General features: G+C 43.0%; 1 protein-coding gene across 2 annotated transcripts in view; it reads left to right on the forward strand.

Annotated features, from left to right (window-relative positions):
- The window catches only part of LOC143923366 (uncharacterized), a 62,566-nt gene that overhangs the window by 29,966 nt on the left and 10,154 nt on the right, over positions 1-22,446 (forward strand). For both annotated transcript variants that reach the window (XM_077446988.1, XM_077446987.1), the window contains one exon: positions 18,927-19,079. In XM_077446988.1, the coding sequence (XP_077303114.1) occupies positions 18,927-19,079 (153 nt within the window). The remainder of the gene's footprint in view (positions 1-18,926; positions 19,080-22,446) is intronic.

Here is a 22,446-nt window from a genome sequence, read left to right on the forward strand (position 1 = left end):
TCCGCTGGTCTAATGACTATACCTTTCTGCTTCTCTATCCGCTTAATGGTTTCCCATATATTTTTTCCTTTAGTTCTTTTTACTTCTAAATTCTTCAAATCGTTCTCCACCATCTTCTTGAAGACTTTTATATTTTCATCCTGCGTTACCTTGGGGTTAAATGTGGAGTTGTTCCTTAATTGGGAGTGTTTGTATAGACTGTTATCATTATCCCTAGTGTTTGGCTTTGTTGGGCCAAAGAACTTTGTAATGTTAAGTTTTCTCACAAATTTTTGGAGATCAATGTAAGTTTCAAATTTATCCAGACCTCTATCAGGTGCAAATTTCAACCCCATATCCAAAACTCTAAGTTCTTCCTCTGTGAATACGACTTGGCTGAGATTGTAAATGCCATCTCCTATTGTTCTCTTCTTCTTTTTCTGGAGGCCTCCTCTCTTCCCCCTTGTGCGTTTTCTGTTTGCCAGTCTGATGGTCTGTACGGTTCTGCCCTCCTCTGTTGCCAGGGGCGTTCGTATTCTCCGTGGTTTCTCCTTGGGTTGTCTTGTCTGGTCCATCTCGGATTCCAACCTCCATTTCTGTAATGGCCTCTTTGCTGGTTTCTTCCCGGATATCGGAAGGGTCTTCCTTCCCTCCGTGGGTCGTGATATGTATCCGGTATTCTGTATGGGGTGGTACAACAGAACAACTACAAGAATTTTTTAACGAGATCAACAATAATATCTATAATATAAAATTCACTGGTAATTACAATAACAGCAGTGTGGATTACTTAGACCTACAAATATATAAAGAAGGAAACAGACTGGGCACACGCACTTTTTTCAAACCCACCGACCGCAACGGCTACATCCCCACAAATAGCTGCCATCATGCTAAATGGCTGGGGAACATACCAAAGGGCCAACTGATGCGACTTTACAGAAACTGCAGCAGAAGCATTGATTATGAACAACAAGCGGAAATAATAATAGAAAGATTCAAAAATAAGGGGTATGATGAAAAGGGCCTGCGCAAACTCAAAAACGAAATAAAACAAATGGAACGGAACAAATTATTGGAAGACAAAAAACGAGATAAGATTAACAACTTACCAATTGCTTTCCTCACGGGATACAATAGACAACATAAGGATGTGGAATCCATCATCAAGAAACACTGGCCTATCCTGAAAGCTGATCACACACTCAAAGATATCCTACCAAAAAAACCGTGGTTTATTTACAGAAGGGCACCTACATTGAGAAACAAACTTGTTAAAAATACTATTGATCCCCCAAAACAAATTAAAGTAGTAGGTAACCTAAAAGTTTTTTTCAGGTGTGGCAAATGCCTCCCTTGTAGAAACAGCAAAAAAACTGAAAAGAAAAGAACTACTTTCCAGTCATCTTCAAACAAAAAAGAATATAGAATAAATAAGCTCATTACATGCAAAAGCACTTATGTCACCTACATTATAGAGTGTCCCTGTTCCAGACAGTATGTGGGACGAACCACGAGAGAACTCCAAACTAGAATTGGAGAACATATTAGGAATATTAAAAAAGGGTATCCCAATCACAGTGTCTCCAGACATTTTAGGGATTACCACAATCGTGACCCAGGACAGATGATATTTTACGGTATTGATAAGATAAGGGCCCACTGGAGAGGTGAGGACAAAACCATCAAAATATCCAGAAACAAAACCAAATGGATATACAATTTAGATACCCTCCAACCCCAGGGAATGAACGTGGAGTTGGATTTGAATTGTTTTTTGACTAACTTTTAAAACTCCCCCAGTCCAAACTCTAGAATATATATCACCTGCTTAAGGTAGGACCAATATAGACCAAATAGACCCATAAATCATAGTACAACATTCGATCCACAAACTAAGGAGGTTTCTCCCCCCCCCCCCAATAAGTTGTGGCATCACAGTAAAAAGATCCACCTAAAAAGTTCTGGCCCCCACAAGAGGACGCGTATACATTATGTGAGGTCATATATATAAGTTCCCAAATGAAAACAGTATACATATGTATATACTGGGTTTCCCATTTATTCTCATTGCTAGTTTCCTTTTACTGTATATTTTCATCCGGTTTGTTCCATTTAAAAAAATGTTTTAAAAAAATGTTTTAAAATAATGTTCTAAAAATGAATAGATATTGATACCTCCCCATAACATACTCATTTTACCTTATTGGTAATTGCCCTCTTGATTTGAGTGAATCAACTAATGTAGGGATGTGTGAGCATAGAAGCATATATATGTATGCACATACTCACACCTCCAGTTGATTCCATTCATTTTTTTCCCCTTCTTTCCTCGACTTTTATTTTATTTTATTTTATATCTCCTTGTTTTCTCTCCTGGAGTATATTCATTCACTAGGGAAGTGACTATACAGTCTGATGTAATTTGTTTTTAACAACTATAATTATAATCTGCATTTAAAAATACAGATAGAAATCCTGTACTTGGATAGACCTGCAGGAAATATATGCAGTATGCAGTTGGTTAGGGAATTATTATTATTGTTTTTATTAACATAATTTCTACATAGTTTTTACACATATTTTATATAAATAAAAAAATGTTTTTCCTTTTTAAAAATTTTTTTCCTTTTTTATACTTTATATATATTTTCTACATATATTTTATTAATTGTATTTATGTATAGTTGTTGACATTTTTCTTATAAGTATACCGGAATGTATTATGTAGGTTGTGGTGCCTTATAGCTTAATAATCTACCATGCCCGGAGTCCGCAATTATAAATAAAAAGGAAAGGTTTTTTATTGTGATTGATATACGGCAGAACACAGTATATCCCGTGTCTGCAATAAGGAAATAGTTTTCCCACGTTGGTGCTGTTACAAGAGAGCACACAGTATATAATAGACACACAGCGGCTCGGATAGGGCATTCCCACATTAAAAATGGCGCTAATACATCGCGCAAGCGCAGAAGAGCACTGCACCCTACATAAACGTGAGGGTGCACCAACATGGCCGCTCCAGATGACGTCGCTCTGACGAAACGCGTAGGGCGTGGCCTAGGACGTGCACCTTACACTGTTATACAAGCAGCAACGCCGGCGCAATCAATTTTAAAGCGATTTGTCTTTTCGGACATTGTGAGTAACCTGATTTTGAATAAACTAAAACGTTCATACAACAGTATTGCACTATGGCTGTACTTCTGTTTCCTTTTATGTATAAACGCTAAACGGACTATTTACGGAAGGAAGAGTGTAAAACATCCCCACAGCACAGCAGAGACAGAGCCCAAAGAAAGCCGCACAGTGGCTCATACTGTGACTGTTCGGTTAACCCATTGAGGGTTTGGTGTCTGGTGAGCGCATATATATATCTCTTTTCTAACACAGAGTGGCGCACCGGAGAGGAATGCATTTAACCCTTCTGCACTAGTCACCTTGCTTCACCTTCCTCATCTGACAAAAGTTCCATGCGTTTTTCCAGCAACTAGATGATGCGACTTTGAAAAACATTTTTTGGACATTATATGATGTTTTTTTGTTGGTTTTTCTTGGTACTTTCACAAATGCTTTTTTGATTGTCACTTTTGAGGATTTTGAATATAGAGCATAATTATCGGTTCGCATATGATTTTCCACTAAGCACATAAATATTTGTAATTGTGATTGATTGACCATATTTTTCACTACACATGTGCATGTTTGAGTTGCAAGATATTAGACACACATTTCATTATTTTATTCATATATTTTCTTCACGTAATTTGATAAATATCACGTATATAGTGGAGTTTGGGAGATTTCCACATTAGGTCACGTTTAACTCTTCAGAGTATCAGCATTTATATATGATTTTGATATTCATAGTACACAAAAAGGTTTTAGCGCCAAAGCTCAATTCACTTTTTAGATTTCTAGCCTATTCCTATTTATAGGGATAGGTTTCAAGCACAGGCAGCTTTAACCTCTTTTAGTTCATTTCATTTTAGTTTTTTCTTAACCTGTCTAGTTAACAGGTAAAATTTGTCCATAGCGCAATCTTATTTTCTCTTATTGCTATTCTCGGGGGTTTCCCTTTGTTTTTTTTCCCAAGGCACCATTGTAGCAAAATCAGTTGACTGCTGCAGCAGCACACGCACGCCCTGATTTGGTTCACTCCTGAGTTGCCGTAGATTAATTAGCAGTGGGGACACCCTTCCCCAGGAACGCCCCATGTTGGGGGCCTATAGGGTGTTTTATTGCCTGGGTTAATACATGCAACAGTATACAGCAAACATTCCTGGGGGGTCAGGCATAGAAGCCACAGCTCGCTCTCGTCGGGCTTTGGCTCTCGGAGAGCGAATTATCTCTCCAACTAATGAATTCTGGTATTGTTTAACATGAAGGTTTTGAATATTTCACCCTTGCTACCATTCCTTGTATTCTTTGAATTTTTATTGGCTATTACTCTCAAGAGAAGTTTAACCACTTTCAGACCGGACCATTTTGCTGACCAAAGACCAGAGCACTTTTTGCGATTCGGCACTGCGTCGTTTTAACTGACAATTGCGCAGTCGTGCGACGTGGCTCCCAAACAAAATTGACATACTTTTTTTTCCCCATAAAGAGAGCTTTCTTTTGGTGGTATTTGATCACCTCTGCATTTTTTATTTTTTGCGCTATAAATAAAAAAAGAGCGTCAATTTTGAAAAATTGCATTATTCTTTACTTTTTGCTATAATAAATATCCCCCAAAAATGTATACAAAAACATATTTTTTTTCTCAGTTTAGGCCGATACGTATTCTTCTACATATTTTTGGTAAAAAAAATCACAATTAGCGATTATTGATTGGTTTGCGCAAGAGTTATAGCGTTTACAATATAGGGGATAGTTTTATGGCATTTTTATTAATAATTTTTTTTTACTAGTAATGGCGGCGATCAGCAATTTTTATAGTGACTGCGACATGGTGAAAACATCGGACATTTTTGACACATTTTTGGGACCATTGTCATTTATACAGCAATCAGTGCTATACAAATGCAGTGATTCCTGTGTAAATGACACTGGCAGTGAATGGGTTAACCATTAGGTGGCAGTGTAGGGGTTAAGTGTGTCCTAGGGGCTTGTTGCTAACTGTGGGTGGCATGGCTGTGTTTTACACGTCACTGATCTCTGCTCCAATCACAGGGAGCAGAGATCAGCATGACAGCAAATTTAAAGGGACGTACCTGTACGCCCATTTGCCTGTCTGTGCCATTCTGCCGACGTACATCCGTGTGCGCCGGTCGGGAACTGATTAATATTTCAGTGCTGATCCTATATGGGCCGCTTTTGGCATGGGGCTGTTTGGGGTGTCCTGTGGCCCCAGGGCTCAACCTCTGAAGTGCCTTACCTTTTCCCCCATTAGGCCTTAGCTGCCCTATTTGGCAGTACTCCTCTGTTTGGAGATATAGTTCATCTCCCACCTTTTCCTTCCTATATTTTCCTTGCCCTCTTTTATGGCCCTTCTTCACCCTCTTCTTTTCCTTTCCCATCCCTTAGCCTAACTTCTCCTCCCCCCCCCCCCCCATCCCACACTACCTACTGTTCCAAGTTTTGGCGAGGGTCAATGGCCCGACCCCGCTTTCCTAAAAATGACTTTGAAACTCGTGTCCTGGAATGTGAAGGGCCTAAATGCTCCTGAAAAGTGATCCAGTTGTCTTGCTGAACTATGGAGGCAAAGACCTCAAGTCGTATTCCTACAAGAAACTCATTTCCGAGTGGATAGAATTCCAAAACGATGTAATAAACATTTCCCAACAGCATATCATCGCGCGTCACCCTCAACTAAATCAAAAGGCACGTGTATCCTCCTGGTCAAAACTGTACCCTGGTAGCTCTTATGCCACGTACACACAACTGGACTTTTCAACATCAAAGGTCCGACGGAACAATTCCGGCAGACCATTCGATCATGTGTGGGCTGTAGCGGACTTTTGATTTGCAAAAATCCGACAGACTTTAGAAATGGAACATGTTTCAAATTTTTCCGCCGGAATTCCGCCGGACCCAGTTCCTACCGAGAAATCCACTCGTGTGTATGTTAGTCCGATGGACAAAAACCGACGCGAGGGCAACTATTGGCTACTGGCTATGAACTTCCTTATTCTAGTCCGGTCGTATGTCATCACGTTCGAATCCGTCGGACTTTGGTGTGATTGTGTATGGCCAAGTCCGTTCATTCAGAAAGTCCATCAGAACTCTGTCAGAACTCCGTCAGAACTCCGTCGAAAGTCTGTCGGACCTAGTCCCTCGAAAAGTCCGGTCGTGTGTACGCGGCATTAGACCTCCATACTGACCAAGAGGGTAGATACCTCTTTGTAAAATGTACACTCCAGTCGCAGACGTTCATCCTGGCTAACCTGTATCTGCCAAATGTGGATCAGCTCCCAGTGCTTGAAACATGCCTATCCTCCTTGGCTTCTTTTGCCGAGGGTACTCTTGTGTGAGGGGGAGGCCCCAACTTCATCATTTATCCCCGCAAAGATTCATTGATGGGATCCTCTGCCCTATCCCAGTGAACCCGAACCCGAGTTAGAGAACTGTTTTGCTCCCATCAGCTAGTTGACATTTGGCGTATGCTTTACCCACAGGAGAGAGACTATACCTTTTTCTCGCCAGTTCATGGCTTGTACTGTAGGATAGATCTTTTTCTGATCTCCCATGCCACGATCCCAATTGTCTCTAGTGCCCAGATTGGCAATATCGCCAGTTCATGGCTCGTACTGTAGGATAGATCTTTTTCTGATCTCCCATGCCACGATCCCAATTGTCTCTAGTGCCCAGATTGGCAATATCGCCAGTTCATGGCTCATACTGTAGGATAGATCTTTTTCTGATCTCCCATGCCACGATCCCAATTGTCTCTAGTGCCCAGATTGGCAATATCACCAGTTCATGGCTCGCACTGTAGGATAGATCTTTTTCTGATCTCCCATGCCACGATCCCAATTGTCTCTAGTGCCCAGATTGGCAATATCGCCAGTTCATGGCTCGTACTGTAGGATAGATCTTTTTCTGATCTCCCATGCCAGGATCCCAATTGTCTCTAGTGCCCAGATTGGCAATATCACCAGTTCATGGCTCGTACTGTAGGATAGATCTTTTTCTGATCTCCCATGCCACGATCCCAATTGTCTCTAGTGCCCAGATTGGCAATATCGCCAGTTCATGGCTCGTACTGTAGGATAGATCTTTTTCTGATCTCCCATGCCACAATCCCAATTGTCTCTAGTGCCCAGATTGGCAATATCGCTAGTTCATGGCTCGTACTGTAGGATAGATCTTTTTCTTTTTTTCTTTTTTTTTTCCAAATAGTTTTTATTAGAATTTTAACAGAAGTATGATTACAACAAACGTATAGATACAAAGTATACAATGATCACATATTGGAAAAAGTCGAATAGTAAGCAATTCAACGCATTGTACACAAGAAGAACAATAACAAAGTACCGATTGTGTACTGCAAGAGTAAGAAAATTTAGCTTACAATGTGCAATTCCATGAGATCAGCAAGGGCAGGGGGAAAGGGAAAAAGAACAGAAGGGTGGAAAAGAGGAGAGAGGAGATAAGAGATGGTAAGAGATGGAGGAGAACAGTAATGTAGAGTTAATAAGCTAGAACTTGGATAAGCAGGGAAGGGACCCATGGATAATAGCATACCTATATTCGTTATAATTAGAAACTAATAAGATTGAAAATATTCGCAATCAGGAAAAAGAACCACAAAGAGAGGGAAAGGATCTGTCTCTTAATCAGTTCAGAGTGGACCAATCCACCCACGCCTTCCACTGGTTGTCAAAGCTTATTCTAGACCCATTCTTATCAGCTAATAAAGATTCTAGTTTGTAATTTTGTCTGATGATATCGAGAGCTTCTGAGGTGTTGGGAGAGCGGTCGGACTTCCAGTTTCTGGTGATCACTAACCTGGCCGCTAGTAGTAAGTGTGTGATCACTGTACGACACTGAGGGGGGAAGTTTCCAATACCTAGATTCAAAACCGCTAGTTCAGGACTCATTGGTGTTAAGATACCCGAGATGCGCGATATACACCGGAATATGCTCCCCCAAAAACTGGAAAGATGTTTGCAAAACCAAAACATATGTGAGATGTTGGCAATCTCGCCACATCCCCGCCAACACAGGGGAGAGTTAGATGGCGAGATTTTTGCCATAAGGTACGGCGTCAAGTACCAACGTAAAGCTATTTTCTGTGAGAGCTTCCAGTGGTTCACACATCTCGTGGATCTATAAATAGCCTGAAATGCTTTGTGCCACTCAGAAGGGGCGAAAACCTTGTTAAAATCAGATGCCCATTTAATATAAGGGCGGGAATTAGTAAACGTAAGTTTATCCTGAAATGCTGAGTAAAAAAGGGAAATCCCTTTAGTGTTAGGGGAGGGTAGAACATAATATTTCCATAGCTTGTCAGGGATATAAATATGAACATGTGAAGGTTCTAGTGATTTGAGAAAATGGGTTGCTTGCAAATGACCATAGTGATCCTTAGAAAGCAACGCATACTCATCTCGCAGTACTGCGAAAGTTTTAAGGTGATCATCCTGGTATAGATCAGAGATGTAGGAAATACCCCTAGCTTTCCACTTCATATAGTTTGTATTAGGGATCATTTGGGATAGAATTTCTATGGGTACAGGGACCTTAGTAGTGCCGGAGGATGTATCCGACAGTTTGTGTAAGTCCCTCCACGCCAACAGCGAGGCCTGTAGGGTAAGTGGAAGATGGTGTAAAGAGAAAGGCCTCCATATGTCTGATAATAGGAACAATCGCAAATCCTTTGTCGGGCTAAGGGCTTGCTCTATGCCGCACCAGAGGATATCTGGTGAAGGAGAGAGCCAGTGTTTAAGTGAGGTAAGTATGGTCGCCCTATGGTAGTCCTTGAGGTCAATCAGTCCCATTCCTCCTGCTGATCTATGCTTAATCAATAAATGTCTGGAACATCTGGGACGTTTGGTCCCCCAAATATATTTTCTAAGTATGGCATCAAGCGCTTTTAAGTGGGCATGTTTGAGTGGAATGGGTAACGTGCGGAATATATATAGTATCTAAGGGAGAAGCAGCATTTTGAAAGATGCCAGTCTTCCCGACCAAGTAAGCTCCGTTTTAGCAAGTCTATGTATTTCTTTTCCTAATTTAGCAATTAAAGGTGTATAATTAGCGTCCGCTAATTTGAGTGGGTCATCCGTAATTTGTAGCCCTAAGTAGGGGAGACTAGACTTCGCCCATGAGTAGGGAAATTTGTTTTGTAAGCTCAGCTTAAGTTGAGGGGTAAGGTTTAAGCCTAAAATAAGGGATTTTGTAAAATTAACCTTATAGTAAGATATGCGACTAAAATGGTTGAGTATAGAGTGGGCCTGTGGGAGGGAGGATTGAGGGGAGGACAGGAAAAGGATGATGTCATCTGCAAAAAGACTTATGTTATGGGATTTGTCTACAAATAGGAAGCCCGGTATGTCAGGATGGGTTCTGATTTTTTCTGCGAGGGGTTCTATAAGAAGGTTGAAAATGGAGGGAGAAAGGGGGCACCCCTGTCTAGTCCCATTGGAAATATGGAAGGGGGAAGAAAGCATATTGGACGTGTACACCTGGGCACAGGGGGAGGAGTATAGTGCTAGAACCGCAGACAAAATAGGTCCCGAGAACCCAAATCTACCAAGTGTGTGGGACATATAAGCCCTTAGCCCCAGTGTATCCTGTCGAATGCCTTCTCCGCATCCAAAGATAACAGCAGAGAAGGCATCCGACAGGACCCGGCAAACTGTAAAACATTCACAACCCTCCTAGTGGCATCGGACGCTTGCCGTCCCTTCGTAAAGCCCGTCTGTTCCGGTCCAATCAGGGACGGGAGGATAGGGAGAAGCCTAGAAGACAAAATCTTGGCATATAATTTCACATCAGTGTTTAGTAATGAGATAGGCCGGAAATTGGCCGGGGTAGAAGGTTCCTTTCCAGGTTTTGGAATAGTCACTATATATGCTTTGAGCATCTCCGAAGGGAACGAGGCAGAGGACACTGCTGCAGAGTAAACCTCTTTCAAGGCTGGGGATAAGATTTGAGAAAAAACTTTGTAATAACAATTTGGCAGGCCATCAGGGCCAGGAGATTTCCCATTCGGGAGGGTCTTAGTGACCCGTCGGATCTCAGGTTCGGTGATAGGAGAGTTGAGGATATCTAATTGATCTTGCGTTAGGGTAGGAAGGGAAAGATCAGTAAAAAATTTTTGAATGTCAGGCTCGGTGGGTTGTGGGGTGGTCGGGTCGTTTTTAAGGTTGTATAGGGAGGAGTAGTAATCCGCAAAGGAATTTGCAATGTCTAGGGGGTTATATAATTTACTGTTATCACTCTGTCGGATTAAGAAGGGGATATTAGATTTAGTTTTGTGCTCTTTTAGCCTCCGAGCTAACAGTTTACCAGCCCTGTTGCCGGATGAATAGTGTGACAATTTCAGGTATTGGACATGTTTGTCGTATTGTTCTATCAGTAGGAGCCTGAGATCCGAACGAAGTTTAGTTAATGAATTCATCGTTTTAAGGTTTTTGTTCGTTTTGTTTTGGGCCTCTAGACGTTTGATATCGGATAAAAGGGAATCTATCTTCAGTGTCCTCTGCCTTCTAACCCGTGAGTTCAATTGTATAAGAATACCCCTCATATAAGCCTTATGGGCACACCACATAGTAAAGGGATCAGATACTGTGTTGTTATTAAAGGTAAAATACTCTTGCAAATGCTTTGACAAATAAGACACATGTTGTGGTTGCGGAAGAAGAGAGGGGTTGGCGCGCCAAACACTTGCGCATACCGAAGAGCGCTTCTCTTCTACTGTGATGGACACTGGGGCGTGATCTGACCAAGTAATGTCATGAATGAGCGATGATGAGAGTCGTTGCAGAAGTAGTTTGTCCGTTAATATTAAATCGATTCGTGAGTACGAGTTATGCCTAGAGGAGTGGTAGGAATAGTCCCTTTCAGTTGAATGTTGGCAGCGCCAGACATCATACAATTCCTCCGTATGGAGTAGGGGTTGTAGAGTGGGCAGGGATCTTTTCGAGGATGAAGTGGTGTCCAATGTGTAATCGGGTGTGATATTGAAATCTCCACAAACTATCAATTTGCCTTTCTTAAGCAGGTCAACCTTACGAAGGTTTGTTTTTCAAAAAACGCAATTGGTGCGTGTTGGGAGCATAAACGTTGACTAAGGTATACAATCTGTGGTTAAAGGTGCCCACTTAACCACTACAATACAGGGCACTTTCACCCCCTTCCTTCCCAGCCCAATTTTCAGCTTTCAGCGCTCTATCGCTTTCAGTGACAATTGCGCGGTCATGCTACACTGTACCCAAATGAAATTGTTATCATTTTGTTCGCACAAATAGAGCTTTATTTTGGTGTTATTTATTCACGACTCCGTTTTTTTTTTTTTTTGCGATATAAGCGCAAAAATAGCGGAAATTTGGAAAAAAAACTATATTTTCTTTTTTCTATTTGAAAAGAAATCCAATAAAATCAAATTTTGTCATAAATTTAAGCCAAAATGTATTCTGCTACATGTTTTTGGTAAAAAAAATTCCGTTAAGTGTATAATAATTGGTTTGTGTGATCACGGACATATGTACGCAAATGATCATGTACATATGTGTGCAGGTGATCACGTACATATGTGTGCAGATAATCATTGGGACATGTGATTTTAGTGGGACATATGTGGGGGACATGTTTTTATTATTAGGGACATGTGTTTTTATTATTTGGGGACATGTATGTTTTGGGGACATGTGTGTTTTGGGGACATATGTGGGGACTGTGTTTGTACTGTGTGGTGTGTTGTGTGTTTACACTACACTGATGATCAGTGAGTAAAAAGCAGCCCATACTCACTGATCATCAGCCGGCTGCAGCATTCTGCTCTCCTCTCCTCAGCGGTGACTTCCGTGTGAGGAGAGGAGAGCCGATTGCCTAGCAACCAGCTGTTTGTTTACATCACATGACGGCCGTGATTGGACACGGCCGTCATGTGATCAGGAGGGCCAATCACAGAGCCCTCCTGCCGATCTGAGATGTGCCGTGTCCGGGTGACACGAGCACATCGGGATCGCGCCGCTGCGCGGTCGCGCGCGCGCGCGATCCCGCTACTCCTGAATGACGTTCCTGAACGTCCTATCAGGAGTAGACGGCTCCCACCCGGCCGTATATATGCATCGGCCGGGTGGGAAGTGGTTAAGTATCGACCATCTGGGTCAGCGTACGTCTCTTGCAACGAGAAAGTTACCGAGTCTTTGATGGCAATTAAGACTCCCTTTTTTTTTGCGGAAAAAGAGGCTCGGAAGATATGAGGGAATCTACAGTGTTTAAAAGTGGGTTCACAAGAAGATGCCCAATGTATCTCCTGTACACACAATACATCGGTGCCTAATCTTAGAGCTTCTTTCCACAGCGAGGCCCGTTTGGCTGGGTGGTTTAGGCCCCGGACATTAAAAATGCTAGTGTGAACGACATTGGTCAGGAAAAAGAAAAAATGATAAACAAAGATCCCTAAAGAGTCCATACCTGCTCCAGGCAATCCAAGATGTATTGAGAAGAAGCGTTGATAAACGGTTGTTCTTGGTCTCGGATAGACCGTCCTCATCCATCTCCGTGGGGAAAGGGGGGGGAAACCCAGAAAATAAACAAGAGAAAACAAAAGTCAAAAGAAGGCCAACAATCAAATGGCAAAGAAATAAAAAGGTAGACTCCGTCCGGAATCCGGTGGCAGATGGACTGCACATATTGGTAAAGGGAGGCTCATAGGCTGAGAGCTCCAAGGCAAAGGGATCTCGTTGATCAAATTGCTAGGTTAAGCAAACAGTATATTCAAGGCAGTTATTTGTCATTTTTTTTGCTATGTCTCTTGCGGGATACCACTTGCCAATCCTCACTAGTGTTCAACTCTGAGGCGGCTGGGGTGTTATCTTGTACTGGGAGAATGTCCCACATGCGGAGCAGTTCCAGACCTTCAGCTAAGGTGGAGATTACAGATGTTTTGCCCTCTCTTGTGACAATAAGCTTGGTTGGGTACCCCCATCTGTACAAGATGTTGTGATTTCTGAGTGCTTTGGTGACTGATAAGAGGGACTTACGTTTTTGCATGGTGAGCTGCGAAAGGTCCGCGTATAGTTGAATAGCGGAATATTGCGGTGGGGGGCTAGGATTTTTGTGGTAAGCCGCCATGAGTCTCTCCTTCACATGGAAAAAATGTATCCTCATTAGGACATCTCTTGGGGTATTGTCTGGGAGATGAGATGGCTTAGGCAGGCGGTGGATCCGGTCTATGACCAGTTCGGTCTCTGGCGTTGAGGGTAAGAACGCTAACATGAGGTCTCTAGCGTATTGGTGAAGATGAGCCGGTAGGACATTTTCAGGTATGCCCCGTAGTTTAACATTGTTCCTGCGAGACCTGTCCTCAAGGTCGGCAATCTTAGCTTTAAGCCAGGTCACCTCATCTGCTTGCTCATTATGGGAGTCCACCAGGGTGTTATAGGAGGACGCATATTCCTCCATTTTTTTTTCTACGTGGTCAATCCTGCCCCCTAGTTCATTCATATCTGATTTAAAGTTCCTCATGCACTCCATTAGGTCTGAGTGTAGTGAACCACGTAGGGAGATCAACATGTCCTTTAAAGTAGTGTCAGAGATGGGCTGGTTCGTGGTAGGGAAGGAGTTGATGGTGTCAGCTAGTTCCCTCGTGTCATCAAGGGAGCTCTGATGTACACTGACCTTGTCTTCCAGTGGAACAGCCTCTAAACGAGGTCTCGACTTCGCCGGGCTACCGGAGAGAGGAGTTGAGGCAGCCGGAGAGCGCCGCATCGGGCCTACGTCTGAGCCCGGGCTCGGCGTCTGTGAAGGGGATCCGCTCGCGGGAGACGGGGATTCGCCGCCGGCGCCATCTTGGGCCTCGCGGCCCGCGGTGGTGAAGAAGAAATCCCGGAGTTTCCTCGGCTGAGAAGCGTTATTCCGCTTGCGGGTCATCTCCGGAGGTCGAGCAGTGGTTCAGCTATACTTTGCTGTGGGTCAGGGTGTTGTACGCCGCCTCGAAGTGTGCTTTCCCTCTATGCTGGAGCGGAGCTCTCGAGTCAGGCGTCCATTCCGCTGCGCGCCGGCCACGCCCCCGGATAGATCTTTTTCTGATCTCCCATGCCACGATCCCAATTGTCTCTAGTGCCCAGATTGGCAATATCGCCAGTTCATGGCTCGTACTGTAGGATAGATCTTTTTCTGATCTCCCATGCCACGATCCCAATTGTCTCTAGTGCCCAGATTGGCAATATCGCCAGTTCATGGCTCATACTGTAGGATAGATCTTTTTCTGATCTCCCATGCCACGATCCCAATTGTCTCTAGTGCCCAGATTGGCAATATCACCAGTTCATGGCTCGCACTGTAGGATAGATCTTTTTCTGATCTCCCATGCCACGATCCCAATTGTCTCTAGTGCCCAGATTGGCAATATCGCCAGTTCATGGCTCGTACTGTAGGATAGATCTTTTTCTGATCTCCCATGCCACAATCCCAATTGTCTCTAGTGCCCAGATTGGCAATATCAGACCACGTTATGACCTCACTGGAAATAACCTCGCAATACCCGACACCGAGATCACCCACCTGGCGATTAAATGAATCCCTCATGCAGGACCCTGAGATTAAAGCAGATATTCTTCGAGAGCTAGACCTCTTTTTTGAGAGTAACAAAGATTTGGTGCTACATTAGAGGAATGTTTATTAAACATGGTCACAAACTCAAGGTGGCTAGAGCGAAAACACTGTCCAGATAAGGTCCTGGAAGCAGAAGTAACTAGTCTATGAGAACAAATTAGGGAACACTCCTTATTCCAAGCCATATGAATTGATAAACAAAAAAAAAAAAAAAAAAAAAACAATTCAAATTAATTTCTTCACACCTGCATAAAATGTCTGCACAGTACTGTATGTCAGTTGCCATTGCTGACCTCTCCCTCTGAAAATGTTAGATTCATGGTGTCTATGTCTGTCCATTGGTTTCAATATTTAAAAAGTTTACTGATCCAGAATTAAATTGCAATTCAGGATTCAGGAGTTCTTGTGGCTTGACAATACCTGCCATATTTTCATATTGTTGACATTGACTTCAAAAGAATGACTGCAACATTCGACTAGTTATTATAAGAGTTAAGTCATCCCATAAAAGTGACACCACATACGGTTTGCAGTTTGTGGTGAGCCGAATGTGCCGGTTTGTTTTCGGGTGATGTTCGCGTACTGAAAAAAAAAAAAAAAACATTTAGAAAGTCTATGGTGAGGAGCAAATCTTGCAAATCAACTTTGGATATTTTTAGTAATAATAATCAGGGAATTGTCAAATGAAAGGAATGGGAACTGGGCACTCTTATAGGCAATCGCAGCATGTGCTTAAAGTGGAGGGCCACCCTGAAAAAAAAAAAAATATTAAAAATTAAAAAAAAAAATCAAAAAAAAAAAAAATTTTAAAACATTCTTTTTTTTTTTACTTACCAGAAATGTCTGTTGCTAGGCACATAATCCTAATCTTCCTCTTCCTCCTCCGCGGAGATCTTCTTTCATCTCTCCTCGTCGCATTGTCTTCTGGGTAATGGGTCACGTTGTGTTCTGGAAACTGTGTGTCCCAGAACACAGCGCATCCCATTCACAAAGCGATGCGCGACTCGAGCATGCGCAGTAGGAAATGGGCAGTGTAGCCGCAAGGCTCCACTGCCTGTTTCCCTTAGAAGGAATGACGGCGCCGGGATCTGAGAGCCGAGGGATGGGTCGGCCTCGGGCGGCCGACATCGCGGGCGCCCTGGACAGGTAAGTTGGCTTATTAAGTCAGCAGCTGCAGTGTTTGCAGCTGCTGACTTTAAATTTTGTTATTTTTTTTAAACGGCCCTCCTCTTTAATATTTTGGGGGGGGTGGCAAACATACCTGGCCCCCCACGGAAAACGGACAGCGGCGATCACTCCCCCCCACCGTGGGAGATGGACGGCGGTGATCAGTGGCTTTACCTAAGGAGGCCAATGCTGCTCCTTGCTCCAGGGAAGACCTGGGGCCACTGCTTCTCCTCCTGAGTGGGTCCTACTGAGACCCGATTGGCCGGGAGTCCTGAGCCCGATTCCTGATTGGTCGGGAGGAGAATCAGGAAGACAATATCGGAACTTAATTCACTATTTTCACACAACTGGGTGGGCTTAGGGCTACGACTAAGGCTTTTTGCCGAAACGTGTCAGTTTATTGTTTTACTGTCACTCTGATGTACAAATAAACGACACTTCAAGGATTACAGTGTTGTCGGCTCTTCTTACTACTATTGCATTGGAGTGTGTTGGGACACATTGAGCCTTGGCACCTGTGAGTGGACCTGGTGTATGGATTTAGTTGTCCCTGCAGAGAGCGCTGTTACTTTTCTTCTTTTCCATGCTGGGTGGGCTTAGGGTGCAGTGCTCTGCGCCCCTCCTGGAGGAATCCCTTTTTTGAAGCCATTTGAAGCCTCAGACTCTAATCCTTAGCTTGGAAACCCACAATGAAGGGATAGAAGAAATGAAAGACATAGGAGACCCCACGATTTTTCAATGTAGATGACCAGGTATCCCCCTATCCCTATTTGGACCCTAGAAAAACCCCTGTTGTTTCTCCATTTGCTAGTCAAAAAAACTTCACAGAACTTTGGGAACTCAAAAATGAGACCTAGTCCATGCCCAGTTAATCATTTTGAATGATGTGCTTATCTCTTTAACCACTTGAACTCTGGAAGGCTTTACCCTCTTCTTGACTAGGCCGTTTTTTGCTTTTCGGCACTGCACTATTTTAATTGACAATTGCGCGGACATGCAACACCGTACACAAATGCAATTTATATCATTTTTTTTTACACAAATGGGGCTTTCTTTTGGTGGTATTTGATGTTTAACCATATAAATGAATAAAGGCTAAGATTTTGAAACAAATATATATTTTCTACATTCTGCTATAAACCATATGCAATAAAAAAAAAATTGTAATTCTAATTTCTTCATAAATTTAGGCCAAAATGTATTCTACTACATATCTTTGGTAGAAAAAATCCCAATAAGTATATATTTACTGTGGGATATATTCTGGAATCATTATTATTTTTTATACTACCACGAAAACAAGACCTAGTGTGATTGCCGGTGATGGCTGCAATATAAGCCATACCCCCTAAATAAGCCCTACCCTGTTTCCCTGAAAATAAGCCCTACCCTGAAAATTATGACCTTTAACTAGGGCTTATTTTGGGGGTAGGGCTTATATTGCAGCCATCACCGACAATCACGCTAGGTCTTATTTTCGGGGAAACAGGGTAGTAATATGTATTATAGTGGGACTTTAATAGTGGCTGGCTGGGAAGGAATTAACATCAAATTGTGGGCCTAACAATGTGTAATGTGTGTAAGATGTGCTTTTTTTTATTAAATCGCTGTTTGTTCCTTCCCTGCTTTGCAGGCAAAAGGAACAAACAGATTGTTCCCTCTGTGCAGAGCCCTATGTTGTTTGTCAACACAGGGATCCATGCTGTGATTGGACACAGCCAATCAGCAGGTCCTGGCCATGAATTATTGGCCAGGACCTGCTGACAAAATTTTGCTGTGCTCAATCATAATGGGTGCTGGCGCAGGGGCTCGCATGTGGGCGCCCTAAACCCGGAAGAGGCCAGAGATGTACAGGTACTTTGCTGTGCCTGTATGGGCCCCCAGTCCTCAGTACATTAGGGGGTGGTCCAAAAGCAGTTAAAAAGACACAGCAAACTGTATATAGATTGTGACGGGAGTCACTTTGGGCAGAAGGATTGTGGAAACCAGCTTACCTTAGAGAAGCCAGGACACTCCTTGTCCAGCTCCTACGTCCCCTCGTATGTGTAAGTTACCCTGTGTCTATTAGGGGCACAGGGAAACTGAGAACCCCAGTCGAGTCTGTCCTAACCAGACTCACCGTACAACCACAACGGACTCAGCATTTCCTTTTACTCCAGGGTTCTATATGTGAGGTTTGTGTTGAAAGAATGAAGGGGCTCTTTCACTTGGGACAGTAATATTTCGGAACAATCTCCCTCAAGAAATATATGAAGATAAATAATTCCACCTTTCAGACTTCTAGAATATTGTATGAGCTTGGTCTCATAGACTGTTGCAGACTTTTACCAGATCGCTTGAGGTGTGGTGGGGGTTGCTATGTGTTTATTGTTAAATGGCTATATCCCATTATTCTATTGCTTCTGTCTGCCTTGGGAGCAACCTATTATGGGATGTATATGTGTATGAGGATTACCTGCTGGGGAGGGGGGGGGAGATTTCTCCTGCAGCTCTTCCTAAAGGCTGTCTGTGTGTCTCTTGTTACTGAATGTAGTTTACCCCTTATGTGTCATTATGTAAAGAAGGGGGGATTGTCCTCTGAGGGTATATCTCTTTGTACCTGTGTTTAAATAAACAGGCTTATGTTTTTTTTTTACCACCCTACACTGATGTCTCGACAAGTGACTGGGTGGGCTAAGGAATCTTGGATCATGCTGATACCGGGCAAGGGAAGCTTATACAGCAGACAGACTTCTCTTAAGTAGAGGGTCTGTCACATAAATCATGTGATTGGCAAGGCATCTAACCAGCTTGGTGTTATGATGGAGGTAATATTTTGAGAATGGTGTAAAAATTGCAGAAATTGGAGAATTATTGGGCTCAGAATTTTACATTTCTGACAATTATTATCTCAAATCTAGAATATTGTATCTGAAATTCTTCAACCAGACTAATTTCTTCTGCCCTTCCCCCTGGAATGTGTTACGTTATTGGAATATTACATTTATTTTATTTGCCTGTTTTCAACATACTTATTTAGTTACACATGTATTATTTTTAATTAGGAAACACGTTTGCACTTGAAAATACCTATTATTACGACTACTATAATTATTATGTTCGAAGTTCCAGTTTGATGAAAAATCCAGCTGCGGGATCCTGGATTCTGAATGCTCAGGGAAACTCATCACTTTCTGTTCAAATATTGGGATTTACTGGTAAGTTACATCACCTCAGTGTATATAAATAATTCTTAACCACACATTTGGATTATGTTTATTTTATTTATTTATTTATTTATTTATTCAGGGTACTTATATAGCTCTGTCAATTTACGCAACGCTTTACATAGCTTTTACATAGTATACATTCGCATCAGTCCCCGCCCTCAAGGAGCTTACTATCTAAGATCCCTAATTCACATTCATACATACACATACTAGGCTCAATTTAACCTACCAGCATTATTATTATTATTATTATTATTCATGATTTATATAGCGCCAACAGTTTACGCAGCGCTTTACAATGTATAGGGGGGACAACACAATTACAGTACAATACAAAAAGGTACAGGAGGGCCTGGCCAGTTAGGGACAGTTAGGTGGGTGTGGGGTAGGCTTCCCTGAATAAATGAGTTTTCAGGGAACTCCTAAAGGTGGACAGGGTAGGGGCTTATCGGACAGAATGGGGCAGGAATTTCCAGAGGATGGGAGAGGCTCTGGAGAAGACTTGAAGGCAAGCATTGGAGGAGGTAACAAGTGAGCTAGAAAGCAGGAGGACCTCGGAGGAGACGATTTGGGCGATATCTGCAGATGAGGTTGATGATGTAGATGGAGGTGATGTTGTGGATGGCTTTGTATGTTATGGTTTGCACTTTGAATTTTACACGGTGGGGTAGGGGAAGCCAGTGAAGGGATTGGCAGAGAGATTGACATTAGATAATCACCAGCATGTGATTATCTAATGTTGCTGAGCTTTCTCCTGATTTTACATGATATTTGAAAATAAGATGCTAACGTGCTGTATAAATCACTATTACGTGTGACCACATTTATTATATACAATGCTTGCAATATAAATTGTGACTCCAGTTCATAATACCAAAGCAAGTATGTTGCCAGTGAGGGTAACGCAAGAAAAGTTCATCAAAACCAAGACTTTAAAGTGGTTGTAAACCCTTACAAACCACTTTGACCTACAGGTAAACCTAGATTAAGGCTTACCTGTAGGTCCAAGAAATATCTCCCAAACCTATACGGTTTAGGAGATATTTGCCCGAAGATGGGCACCGCCGTCTACGGCGTATGCGCCGTAGACAGTGGCGCGCAGGCGCACTGAGCCTGGCATCCTCGATAACAAAGATACTGCGCAATGCCGCGCGTCTCGGCTCCCGTGCGCATGCGCGGGAGTGAAGTCATCGCGGCTTCGCCGAATGACAGCTGTGGAGCTACGAGACCCACGAGAAGATGGATGCGGCGGACTACAGGGGACAGCGGTGACTTCGCTGGCTCCTGTGTCAGGTAAGTGACACATAATGGACTACTATGCGATGCGATGCGATGCGATGCATAGTAGTCCATTATGCTTTGCCTTTGCAAGGAATGAAAGAGGAAGTAAACTCATCAGGGTTTACTTCCTCTTTAAAGTGCTTCGTGCTTGTGCAATGCCACTGCAAAACCACACATGCTCCCACCAAGGTGCGCACTCACCCACAGATACGGACCTCCTGGGCTTATGCCAAGGTAGGTCAACAAGGCTTGTATAGGTATGTGTCCACTCGGTGGTATGGAATCCCTCACATGTGGTCCAGTTCATGGAAAAGAAGCGACACAGCGTGATACTGTTTATTAAAATCACTTAAAATAAAAAATGTGCGGAATATCACATATGGTGGTGCCGTATTCTGGCATCGGAATGATCTGCCAGCTGTATGTACTGTACGTTTCAGATAGTTATATAGCACTGTCAATTTCTGCAGCGCTTTACATATAATATACATTCACATCAGTCCCTGCCCCCAAGGAGCTTACAATCTAAGGTGCCTATACATTCTAGGGACAATTTAGATAGGAGCCAATTAACCTACCAGCATGTCTTTGGAGTGTGGGAGGAAATCGGAGAAAACCCATGCAGGCACAGGGAGAACATGTAAACTCCATGCAGGTAGTGCTGTGGCTAAATTCAGACCACATTTCATGGATTTAGATGGCCAAATCTGAATATGGATTCTCCCTTCTGGGATCCAAGTAACCTCCATAGGACCAATCAGTGATGGTGAAAATGTTTAATTGCCTCTGGTATGAAAAGGAGCCTCCTCCCAGCATTCATTTCTCTTCATTGTGGCCGAAGGAGAAAGTGGTAAAGAGAAGATTGTTGCTGATAGTAGGCATGTTGGAGGGAAAAGAGCCCCTGAGGATGTCCTATTCAGATGAAATGTTTGCATATGTTAAGGTTTTTTTTATGTAGCACCCTCTAGTTAAGTGTGCTAGTGTTAGCCCTTGCACACACGGTCGGAGATTCAGACAGAATGTGTCCGATCGGACCGTTTTGTCGGATAATCCGACTGTGTGTGGTCTTCATCGGACTGTTTCTGTCGGAGTATCCGACGGACCAAGTTTTCCAACTTGTAAAATTTTCCGACAAAATGATCCGATTGGACATACTCCGATCATGTATAGAGAATTCCGATCGGACAAAGTGCCACGCATGCTCAGATCAAATTCCTACACCAAAGCTATTGGCTACTAGCCTGAACGTAGTCCCGTCGTAATGAAATAACGTCATCACGTTCTGAATGATTCGATTTTCTGACAACTTTGTCCGACAACAGTGTGTATGCAACAGTTTCGGACAAAATCCGTCAGACAAAATCCAACAGATTTGGTTGTCGGAATGTCGGACCGTGTGTACAAGGGCATAGGACTGTAAGAGTGACATTACCAAATCGTAACGCAGGTTTGTATCAGATGTCCCTAGTCGTACAGTAAGTATAGATCAATTGGTGTACAAATCACCATGCATTCAGATAGAGGTGTACTGTAACTCGAAATGAACTTTAACTGTTACATAGGTCAAAGGCAACTCTATAGAAAACTAGAAAACTATACGATGACAGCTGTGTACAGGGATCAGGAGGTCTAGCCTAGAGTTGTAAAAAATATCCATTTAGGTCGACCCTCCGCCCAGGCACCCCTAATGGGAACACACTGTGCCGGGGAGGGGGGGGTGGTGATTGTGGACACCTACAGGAAAACATTTATAGAGGTGGTCTTTGATGTAAGAAAATGTTTCCTCTGATCCCAGAGTGACGTGCAGGTCTAACTCTGACTAATCGAGCCCATTTGTATACGTACTGTGGCTAAATTCAGACCACATTTCATGGATTTAGATGGAATCATAACACAGCACCTCTGTTACCCCCCCCACCCCCACTTGCTGGGACCTTGGAGAAGCTACCAGAAGAATGGGATGGAGGTTAGGAGGAGCTGCCTGGAGTATTGAGGAGGGCCCCAGTGTAATCAACAGCAAATGGGCTGGCAGGGGGTGGGCACCTCTTAAATACTCTGGATCATGCCAGCAGAG

Source organism: Lithobates pipiens, unplaced genomic scaffold (assembly GCF_037356315.1).
Source record: "Lithobates pipiens isolate NorthernLeopardFrog02 unplaced genomic scaffold, aLitPip1_a1.2 Scaffold_22, whole genome shotgun sequence".
NCBI lineage: Eukaryota > Metazoa > Chordata > Amphibia > Anura > Ranidae > Lithobates > Lithobates pipiens.